This window comes from Myotis lucifugus, unplaced genomic scaffold (assembly GCF_000147115.1).
Source record: "Myotis lucifugus unplaced genomic scaffold, Myoluc2.0 scaffold_97, whole genome shotgun sequence".
NCBI classification, from domain to species: Eukaryota; Metazoa; Chordata; class Mammalia; order Chiroptera; family Vespertilionidae; genus Myotis; species Myotis lucifugus.
In genome coordinates, this window is record NW_005871145.1 from 305,436 (window position 1) to 317,207 (window position 11,772).

The window sequence follows — 11,772 nt, forward strand, 5'->3', positions numbered from 1 at the left end:
AGAGACTTGGAGGTGACAGCCTGGGATAGATGCCCCTGAGATGATGACAAATAACAGTGAATGTGGGGCTGCAGGGGCTAATCCATTCAGGTAAAGAAACAAAGACATTATAGGAGCAGAGAGTTCAGGTGGAAGAGAGCAAGAGGAAGTTGCTCAGAGTGTGCTGATCAAAGCGGTGACCAAGCTGTGAAATGGTTTCAGGTGCTGAACTGGTAAAGGAATGACGTGTTGAAATCAAGGAAATACTGACTGAGTAGGTAGTGTAGGTGACAGTGATTGGGAAGAGAAGAGTGTTGATATGATACCATTGAACTACAATTTTCTAGGCCCCTACATAGCTGAGCTAGAAATGGCAGCAAAGGCTAATGCCCTTCAGCATTTGCTTAGCAAATTATTGAGTAGCCCACATAGGAGTCCAACACAGACATCTTGGAGAGAGTGTTTGGTGGAGTAGGCATCTTTTTTAAAAAAATTCACCTTGACTATGCATAGTGTATCTTTTTGGATTCTGCCTGATGCAAGTAATAAGAGTTCTGCACATGCACAACTTCAGAGCTATTTGCTGATGAATGTGGAAGGCAGCATTTGGGCAGAGCAAGGGCTCTGGAAAAGAAGACCTGGGTCTGCATGGGGGTTCTGTTCCTTACTTCCTGTGTGACCCTGGTAAGTCAGTGTTCCTTGTGGGGACCTTGTTTCCTCATTTGTAACAGAGATAGTGCTATGAGCATTGTAGACTCCAATGAGTATTTAATCAAACAACTTTTGTGCTTGATACATATTAAGCACCCAATAAAAGGTGGTTGTTGTAATATCAATGTGAGAATTTGCTACCCTGGAAAGATTTTTTTTTGGTGAAATAATTTCTTCCCCCTTCTGACTATCCATGGTGGGGTCAGTAGACACATGACCATGAAGAATGAGTAGAGGAATCAGCAGGAAGGAACATACATTTTCAAATATGCACACAACATGTCCCCCTTGCCTAAGCCAGAGGTGGAGGTAGATGCTATGGATCATTTACCTCTCCAGTAGTTTGGAGAAATATGTTTTCAATCATCATGAACAGGAAAAGACTTTCTTCTTTTCCAACACCTTCCACAAGGCATCTTTGATTTCTTTGTTCCTCAAACTGTAGATGAGAGGATTCAGCATGGGGATCACCAGCGAATAGAACACAGACACCACCTTGTCCCTGCCAAGCGAGTAGCTGGAGCTGGGTCGCAGGTACATGAAAAGGGCCGTCCCAAACATCAGAGTCACCACAATCAGGTGCGAGGCACATGTGTTGAAGGCTTTCCGTCGGCCTTCCGCTGAGCGGATCTTCAAGACAGCAGCCACTATGTAACTGTAGGACAGAAGGAGGATGAGGAATGATGTCCCCCCAACAGTGACCACCACGAGGAAATTCACCAGTTGACTGAAGAAGATGTCAGAGCAAGAAAGTGCCAAGACTGGTGGGAGGTCACAGAAAAAATGGTTGATGATATTGGGTCCACAAAACTGGAGGCGAAATATAGAGCTGGCCTGGATGAGGGAGCTCAGGAAGCCACCGATGTAGGCCCCAACCACCATGCGTGTACAGAGGCCCTGGGACATGATGGCAGTGTAGAGCAGGGGTCTGGAGATGGCTGCATATCGGTCGTATGCCATAGCGGTCAGGAGGAAGCACTCAGTTAGACCCAAGCCGACGAAGAAAAAGAACTGAGTAGCACAGCCCAAGAATGATATGGTCTTCCGCTCTTGGAAAAAGCCAATGAGCATCTTGGGGGCCACTGCAGAGGAATAGCAGATGTCAATGAAGGACAAGTTGCTGAGGAAGAAGTACATGGGTGTGTGCAGGCGGATGTCACTTCTGATCAGTAGGATAAGGGCCAGGTTCCAGGCCAGGGTCACAAGATAGATGCCCAGGAAGGTGACAAAGAGGAGGGCCTGGAGCTCCGGATGGTCCGCAAATCCCAGGAAGATGAATGTGGTCACGGATGAGCTGTTCCAGGCCTCAGTTGTGGACATGTTTCCCATGAATCACAAGGACAAGATGCAGACCTGGGACAATAGTGATAATCCAAATTAAAGGTGATGTTAACAAATAATTACAAAATGCATGAGTGGGAGCCAGAGTATTATAGAGAGTTACAACTTTATGCAAAATTCTCTTTCTTTCAGAGGGCAATGTAGTCATTGTTTTAACTATTTGCTTTTCCCCCCTTTTCTTGTTATTCCTTATCTGAGGATATTTTTCCATTCATTCTTAGAGAGAGTGGAAGCGAGGAGAGAAACAGAGAGAAACATCAATGTGAGAGAGATACATTGATTGGTTGCCTCCCACATGAGCCCCATCCAGGGCTGGGGATCAAGCCTGCAACCAAGGTACATGCCCTTGACCAGAATTGAACCAGGGACCCTTCAGTCTGCAGGATGATGCTCTATCCACTGAGCCAAATTGGCTAGAGCACTATTTGCTTTTTAATATAGTGTAGGTGGTTGATATGTGCTTAAACTTTGGATCCAGACTCCTGTGATCAATTCCTGCCTAGGCTTGTATTTCCTTATCTTTAAAATGGGCAACAGTACCTACTTCACATATCCGTGTTAACAATTAAATAAGAAAAGGTGTGTAAAATGCCTGACACATTGTAAGTCTTCAGTGAAAGTTGTTATTTGGACAGTTTTGTGTGTCCGCTGTGTTATGTCATGCCCTGAAACACCTCATCTAACTTTTTTTTGAATTTCAGTATTGGAATAGAGAAACCAGTGGAGGGACCAGGTTCAGCTACACAGTTGTGAAACAATCAGACATTTAAAATGTTTTTATTGTAAAGGATTAGGCCAGATTTCTGTAGAAATGCTCTTGTCAAATAATAACTCTGAATATAGTAATGCAGTTCCAGTTTCAAATTTGTCTTCAGTATAAGTTCTCTTAGCTACTTAATTGTTAAGAATATAGGCTCTAGCCTGGCTGGTGTGATTCAGTGTTTGAGCATTGACCTATGAACTAGGACAGCGCGGGCAAACTACGGCCCTCGGGCCGGATCCGGCCCGTTTGAAATGAATAAAACTAAAAAAAAAAAAAAAAGACCGTACCCTTTTATGTAATGATGTTTACTTTGAATTTATATTAGTTCACACAAACACTCCATTCATGCTTTTGTTCCGGCCCTCCAGTCCAGTTTAAGAACCCATTGTGGCCCTCGAGTCAAAAAGTTTGCCCACCCCTGAACTAGGAGGTCATGGTTGAATTCCCAGGGCATATGCATATGCCTGTTGTGGGCTGGATACCCGGTGTGGAGTGTGCAGGAGGCAGCTGAACAATGATTCTCTCTCATCATTGATGTTTCTATCTCTCTCCCTCTTCTTTCCTCTCTGAAATCAATAAAAGTATGTATTTTTTAAAAAGCCATATAATCCATTAAAAAAAGATGTGTTCTCTAGATTTAGATTGCCAGGATTTAATTCCCAGCTTTACCATTTAATATATGAGTAATCTTGGACAGATCATTTGAAATCTCTATGACTCTCTATAATATTAGAGATAATGATAGCACTTACTTTGTTATTAGGATGTATGTATGTATGTGTGTGCGTGTGTATGTACCTGTCACATCCTTTAGAATATGCTTGGCCCATAGTAAGTATTCTCTGTGTTTGCTGTTAAAAATCTAAATTACTAAATCCTCAATAAAATTCTTAGAATTTTCAGTGTATGAAGCATCTGTTAGGATCAGGGACTTGATTCCACTCATCCGTGTCTGTAAGAATTCCCACACTTTCTCACACATCCACACTAAGGCTCGATCACCACAGACCAGAAGATAATACCTGCTGTCAAATTTGGACAGTGAGAGGATGTGAAGCTATCACCATGCCACAGTTTGTGCAGAGATTCAGACATCACCCACACTAATCCCAGTCTTATCAGTAGGCTTGTAAGTTTTATCCCATGTTTAGAGGTTATACACCTGTTTGTGAAAGGTGTGTCGACTTTGTAGAATCAAGAGAGGATTCTTTCCCCTTGAAGAAGGAAAGGGACCTTCAGCAAAGTTTAGCACAATGTAGTGCAGATGTTGAGCCACGTGGAGAAATTGGAAGCTGAACAAAAAACAGCTCTGCTGGAGCTCTCCCCCATTCTGCGTAGGGTTGTCCATTTAGCAAGGTAAGGACCTGAGGTCCATGATGTGTTTCAGGATCATTTGTGGCACCTGTTCAGGTTAGCAGAGGGATAAGGTGATGGTTATAATTCTGGGTAGGTTTCAGGACAAAGCTGGTTCTAATCCGGGCCAGCTGTGGGTAACTCGTTTAGCCTTTCTGAGTCTCTGGTTCTCCATTTGCAAAATGGAGATAACAGTGACTACTTACAGGGTTGTTTGAGGATTGCTTAAGATAATGTGTGAAAGGCTCATTGGTCTTTTTTTTATTTTATTGATTTTTTTTTAGCAAGAGAGAGGAAGGGAGAGGGATAGAGAGATAGAAATATCAACTAGAGAGATACATAATCTCGATCGGCTGCCTCCTGCGCATGCAGGGGATCAAGCCCCTAATTCAGCATGTGTCCTGACCAGGAATCAAACTGGTGGCCTCTTGGTTCCTGGATCAATGCTCAACAGCTGAGCTACACAGAAAAGGCTCATTGGTCTCGAATAGGATGCTTTTTTAATAAATTGGGAATGTGATTGCTCTCAGCAATGACTATTGAATGGAACCCAGCCTTACATGGGTGGGGGAGAGAATCTGATGTGCCACATAGGTTTGTAAGAAGTGCTCAGGGGTGAGACTGAAAAATTTAATGATCTGGGGGGTGGATGTGTCAACTGAAAGTCTGCTTTGAATGTTGCCATTAGGAGGGGGAAGTTTCATATTTAAGGATGAAATTTTGCATCTCCAGAAATAGAAAGTGAAGCTGGATAAATTGAAATGAGAGGAAAAGCATATTCAGTATTTTATCCCCACATGTAGATGCCCTGATTCTTATTCTAGAACATTAAATAGTATGTTAAGGGTTGTATGGGCCATTTTATGTCATTGAATTCCTGAAGCTCATGAAGATGTGCTTGAGCGAGAAAGGAAAGCTCCTTCAACTTGCTTTAAACTTGGAGAAGCTCAGCTTAACCTGAGCCTGGACTCCCTGTGATCTTATAATGTAGTTGTAATCAACAGCACACCTATTTTACAGAGCTTCAGAAGGAGAGTTTGAGAGGCTCAGTGACTTCATTAGGTTTATAGATGCTGGAGCTGCACCTTTGTGAATAACTAGCCTTCAAGGTCATGGTGAAGATATAACAATACAGTAAAATGAAGCACTGGTAATTGCCAGGGGGAGGGGACTGCAAGGAGGTGGAGGAGGATATAGGGGGGATAAATGATGATGAAAGTAGATTACAAAGTAATAAAAATTAAGTTAAATTAAGCACCTAGCACAGTCCTTTGCATATAGAAGAACACACAGAGATTGGTGAGAACCTGTATAGCTGGTTTATGAGTCAGCTCATTTTTTACCAAATATCTCCAAGAAAGTGTAGAATTTTATAACCAAATCTGCTTAGTCTGAGCTTGATACAGTTAGTGATGGGAAAAAAGGAATAATGACAGAGAGAACCTTAACCAAACTCTGGAGTTGGTGTGGGTTGTCTGTTCCCATCATTCCTGATCTGGGCTCTGCTCTTCATTTCATGATGCCTCCTCCACTCACCCTTGCAGGAGCCCATGCCCAAAAGGTCTTTCTTATTCTTCCAGCTTTTTCTTTCATCCAAATGTACAAATGATTGGTGAAACTGAAAGAGTCCCTTTCCACAGAAGGTGAGAATTCAAAAGATACCAAGACTTGAACCCAAGACCTAAGATTTGGATGTTAAAATTTAAGCCATCAGTTAGAAAAGGGAGGGTTTTAGAGGTCTCTGCTGTATTTGGACAACATGCCCTGATTATAGCCCTTCCAAATTGCTTTTTGAGATTGTTTGCTAATAACTTGGGCTGTGTTCAAAGGCATAGCAGTTTCTTTACAAATTTAATTTCCTCTTTATTATCTTCCTCATTGCAAAGGATCACACATGGTTTAGGAAGCCCATGAAAGGAGCATATTACGGTAAGATTGGGCTGAATTTGGGGCAACACAGATAGAACAGAGAGGTCTGTGGTGAAAAACTGAAATCCAAAGCACTCCTTAGTTATTAATATGGATTCATGGATCTAGGGTGTTCTATGAGGTGAGATGAATGCAGCATGAAGACAAAAAGTAAAAGCTGAATGACTGCACTCACCTTCTCTCCCTCTTGTTCTGTCTGTTCTTGAGCTGACACCTGTCTTGAGTTCTGCTTTGGAAGGATATTAATCCGGCTTCAGTAACTGCTTTCAGTACCCAAAATGCTAATATGTTCTGAGAGCAAGCTTGAGGCTGGTTTGTTCATCAACTATAAAAATATTTGCTTGGTGCATAGAATATGTGCTTGTGAGCAGAAGAGTGGAGGAAGAGGTATGCAGAGAGAAGAGGAGGGATATAATCTTTAAGAAGGTCTTTTGGTATCTGCTAATAATATCTGAATTTGGGGTCATTTTGGAGGTTTCAAAGTTTTTTTTTCTCTCTCTCCTTGGAGACGTTTTATTACTTTTGCCGTTGAGGGTCTCCTGTGAAAGAAAAGGGAATGTATCATCCAGACTTTACAGATTTGTAGTTAATTGATCTCTGGGGTAGTGTGGGGGAGCACATGCTTTTTTAAATGCTCCAAGGACAATGCTTATTAAACTCTATCTCAATGGCTGGCTAATCAAACTCTCTTCTGGTATACATGATGAAAAAAATTGGTATAACAGCGATAGGACGAGATGACTTCTAATCTGCAGAAGGAAGCAAGATTGCATAAAAATACCCTTTCCCATTCCTTCATAGAACCTCTCTGATCTGAAGTATGTTAAATGAGTGCAAACTTAACCTTTTAAAACTCCTACTACATGCTAAACACTGTACTAGGTGCTTTATGTGTGACAACTCAGAAAAATCCATCAACAACGCCTTCCCCCCTACACACACACTGCAGAAGAGGAAACAAATTCAGGGAAGCTAAATAAGTTGCTCACAATTTCATAGGTAGTAAGAGATTGATCCAATGTTTGAATCCATGACAATATGACACCAAACTCTGTAGATGAATGCATGGTATATGCATTTATTTGTATCTCCATTGCATATAAATGTGTTGATATGGTCAATCATACCCCTCAATTCATAAATCATCCATTCTATTTCCATGGTAACCTACTATCTCCCTCCAGGAGAGAGACATTAAATATGAGACATTTTCCCATAAATTAAAAACGACAACAACAAATTACTCTGAAATAGCATGATGTAGAACACAGATGTAGGACTATTAGTCTATGGAGGACCACATACAAATAAAAAATAATTTGGGGTCAGACACACAACAGAAAGGAAGCCACTATATGAGTTTGGAGATGGAGGTTAAAAAAATTAAAAGGTTTGATTCACTCGTTTCTTAAATGGGAATATCAAACTTTAATGAGAACTCAAATGAGAACATTTTAGTGGACTCAAATGAAGCTGATAATCTTGAACTCCCAAATGACCCTGAGTACTTCTAGTCATGAGAATGGCGCCTCTTAACCTGTTTGAAGAAACTAGCTTTTCCTTGCTCATTGACTACTTCTTACCTTCACGTGAAGCAATTGCCTTGCAAGAGGATGCCTGTTTACCTTCAGACCCACCAAACCATCCTTCATTGCTCCCAGACCATAATTAGACTGAACTATCAGGAGGCTCCAGGGGAACAAGTACAAAGAATGACATTGGTGAAGGGAAATTATTCATGTAGAGCTTGAAAGATATTACTGAATTAATTTGAGAAAATCCTGGGGGAATTTATTTATTTACTTATTTATTTCTGGGGGAATCCTATATAATAAAAGGCTAATATGCAAATAGACCGAACTGCGGAACAACTGAACAACTGGTCGCTATGGCATGCGCTGACCACCAGGGGGCGCACGTAGAACACAGCCGGTGTCGGCAGAAGGCAGCAGAGTGCAGAACATGGCAGGGTTGGCCATGGTGGGATGGTGGAGCAGGTGAGCGGGGGGCGCCAGGCCAAGGTGGAGTGCTGTTCGCTGTCATCAGGGTGCCTCTGGTGGTTACTGGAAATTCTTTGCTCCCGCGCGCCACAGTCTCACCGGCACTCACACCTCTTGCTAGCACCAGCTCTGCTCACACCTGCTGCTGGTGCTTGGAGCCGCTGCTTGCACCCACTGCCGGTGTCTGGCACCGCCAGAAGATGTGAGTGGCAGCCGGTGCCGTCAGCGTGTGGGAGCAGCAGCGGGGCTGCCAGCAGATATGGGACCAGAGGCCATGGCAGGAGGGCTGGGCAGGGGTGCGGAGGATGGGCTAAGACCCGGCCCTGTGCCCACTGCAGCTCCGCAGCCCACAGTTCCTTTCAAGGTGCACGAATTCGTGCACTGGGCCCCTAGTATATTTATAATGGATCCTAAAAATATTAGCAAGATTGAGGTATGGTAGCATTAGATTGGGTAAAATTTATTTGTATACTCTGGATTTTGGATTTATTGTCTCAAATTGATCATTAGGGAGTGACTGTAACACTTTGTTTATAAGATTAAACAATAGCCTGCATTCAATGGGATGAGATGACAAATCTTCCCTGGCTTAATTAAGAGGAAAGAATCCAAAGTCTTAGGGAAATGGAATGCTAAAGTAGGTTTATCATGTCTGATCTGCATACCTAGAGGGCTCAGAGACAAGTGCCTTCATTAAGGCACCATGGAGCAACTGAGAGAGGAGAACCAGCATCTTTGAAAAGCGGCATGGTAAGATGACTGGGAAAGATGCTGTCATTGAGACCTTATCTTGATTTCATTGTGAAGGCAAGTGGCAGTGCTAAGCCTTCAGAGATTAGGTGGACAAAATTAATGTATGGAGCAGCAGGGTTTATACTGCCTGAATCTGGCTTTTCATACTTACTTTTTTAATAATTTTTTTATTTTATTTTTATTTTTTATTGCTTAAAGTATTACAAAGGGTATTACATATGTGTCCTTTTTTCCCCCTGCCCTTGACAATCCCCTGGCTTCCCCTACCCCCCAGTGTCTTATGTCCATTGGTTATGCTCATATGCATGCATACAAGTCCTTCGGTTGATCCATACTTATGCATTTGTGATGCACCCATATTATTGTGTGCATAAGCAGTCCATTCATTTTTATTGCCGAGTAGTATTCCATTGTATGGCTAGAACACAAGCTGTTTAATCATTATACAATGGAGGGATGTTTGGTGGTGTGTTTTCTTTCTAGTTATATGTCATAATTTTTTAAGATAAACTTTTTATTTTGAAAAAGCTGTAGATTTGTTTAAAAAAATGGTACCATGAATGTGAACTTGTGACTTAACTGTTCTCAATTACATGACCCTTATCTAAATTTACCAGTTTCAAAATGCTCTGTAAGTTGCCTATTATCTTGGTCTAGTTTCTCTCCCAGAATTGAATTTCATGATAGTATTGAGTTCAGGTACTTCAAGAGCACATGGTACAGTGCTCAGAGCATGGTGAGAATATAATGTATTTGAGGATGATGAATGATTATGACAATGCTGGATTCTCATGGGAATTTTAGTCCCAAAAGGTCACCCTACAATTTAGGCATACTTCCACCAGGTGGCAGCACCATCCCACGGGGGCCGGGGCGGGGGGGGGGGGGGGGTGTCTAAACCAGTAAGCATCTGTGCAGATAATGGTTTGTTAATACAGTTATCTCAGCTGTTTGAGTCCTTAGAGGTCTTCTACTTGAGTTCTTTTGTATAAAAGTGAAAATCTGAGAGATTAAGAGACTAATCTCCCAGAGTAGAATGGGAAATGGAACTCAGGTTCTGTGACTTCTAGCTTAGTGAATACTTATCTGCCTATATGTCCTTTTACAATTATTAATCTCATCACTGTTATTTTGCAGGCATGTGGCCTTATGCAAGTTACTTACAAGCTCCATTTTCCTCATCTGTAAAATGAGGCTAATAATTGTATCTGCTCATAAAATTCATACTATTAAGTGAGAATATACATGAAAAGGGCGTATAAAGCTTATTGCCTGGTATATAGTACTGCTTAATATATGTTAGCTCATATTTTTAGTCAATTAGTCAATATTATTAATCAATTTAAAAATATTTTTATTGATTTAAGAGAGGAAGGGAGAGGGAGAGATAGAAACATCAATGATGAGAGAGAATCATTGATTGGCTGCCTCCTGCAGGCCCCCCACTGGGGATCAAGCTGCAACTCCAGCATGTGCCCTTGATCGGAATCAAACCTGGGACCCTTCAGTCTGCAGGCCGATGCTCTATCCACTGAGTCAAACCAGCTAGGGCTTATTAGTAAACTAGAGACCTGATGCACGAAATTCGTGCAAGGGGCTTGGCTCCTGATGTGGAGGTGGCTGCCTCTGCCTTGGCCCCTGCCACCATAGCTTCATCTGGAAGGTTGTCCAGTCTAATTAGCATATTATGCCTTTATTATTATAGATTTTATATAAATCAAGAGAAATCCAGATAAATGTGCTAAAGAGAGACAATTTAAGGAGTTTTTGGAATGTCTATTCAAATTGAGACATAATAGTCTCAGTAAAAACCATGCCTGTACCTCTCACCTGTGCTACTTCCTCTGCATATAGGAAGCATTCCTTAGGGGAATAGAGAGAACTCAAGTTCAAAGAGGTGGTGTCACATGGATATGATACAATTTTGCCCACTCTATCAGCTACCTGGACAACTTCTTTTCCTTCTCCTTATTAATTATTCTGTAACTAGGGGCCCAGTGCACGAATTCGTGCACCTTGAAAGGAACTGTGGGCTGTGAGGCTGTGGTGGGCACAGGGGTGGGTCTCGGCTCATCCTCCATGCCCCTGTCCAGCCCTCCTGCTGTGGCCCACTGTCCCCTGTCTGCCAGCAGCCCCGCTCCCACAGCCGCAGCTCCCATGTGCTTATGGCACCAGCCCTGCTTGCACCCGCTGACAGCATAGAGCGATTGGGGCTGGCGCCAGCAGCAAGTGTGAGCAGGCCTGTTGCCGGCAGCAGGTCCGAGAGGCGGCTGTCGGCCCAATCGCCCCTCAGGAGCAGGGGGAGGTGGAGAAGTCCTGAGGGATGATCGGGGCTGGCAGCTGCCACTCACTCCTGCTGATGGTGCTGAGTGATGGGGGCCGGCACCAGGCACTGGCAGCAGGTGCGAGTGGGGCCGGTGCCAGCAGCAGGTGTGAGCACTGGGTGGGACCGCAGTATGCAGAGCAAAGAATTTTCAGTAACCACCAAAGGCTTGCCCTGATGACAGCGACCGGTGCCCTGCCTTGGTCTGGCGCCCCCGCTCACTTGCTCCACCATCCTGCTGTGGCTGATGCCCGCCATGTTCCGCACTCTGCTGCCTGCTGCCGACACCCACTATGTTCTGCGTGTGCTCCCTGGTGGTCAGTGCATGTCATAGTGACTGGTTGTTTGGTTGGTTGTTTGTTCGGTTGTTCTGTCATTTGGTCTATTTGCATATTAGGGTTTTATATATATATAGATAGTCATTTTTTTTCCCCTTCCACTTTTCTTTATCCATACTCCAGTTCATTGAACTCCTGTCCTTCAATTTACATTTGGTAGTTAATTTTAAATCTTCTTATTGCCCAAAGTCATTGGAATAAAAGAAATTTTTATAAAGATTTTATGTTCAGCCTAAACTGGTTTGGCTCAGTGGATAGAGCATTGGTCATTTGCAATGACCA

The 11,772-nt window shown here is 42.9% G+C and overlaps 1 protein-coding gene across 1 annotated transcript; it reads right to left on the reverse strand.

Annotated features, from left to right (window-relative positions):
- Positions 1–987: 987 nt before the first annotated feature.
- On the reverse strand, positions 988–2,029 carry LOC102437508 (olfactory receptor 5A1). The gene has a single exon (XM_006091828.1). It carries the CDS (start codon positions 2,017–2,019, stop codon positions 1,057–1,059), a length of 963 nt encoding a protein of 320 aa, XP_006091890.1. The 5' UTR covers positions 2,020–2,029; the 3' UTR covers positions 988–1,056.
- Between the last annotated feature and the right edge of the window lie 9,743 nt (positions 2,030–11,772).

What these genes read in the sequence shown, in the direction of transcription:
- LOC102437508 (XM_006091828.1), bottom strand. Translation starts at nt 2,019, where the DNA reads ATGGGAAACATGTCCACAACTGAGGCCTGGAACAGCTCATCCGTGACC.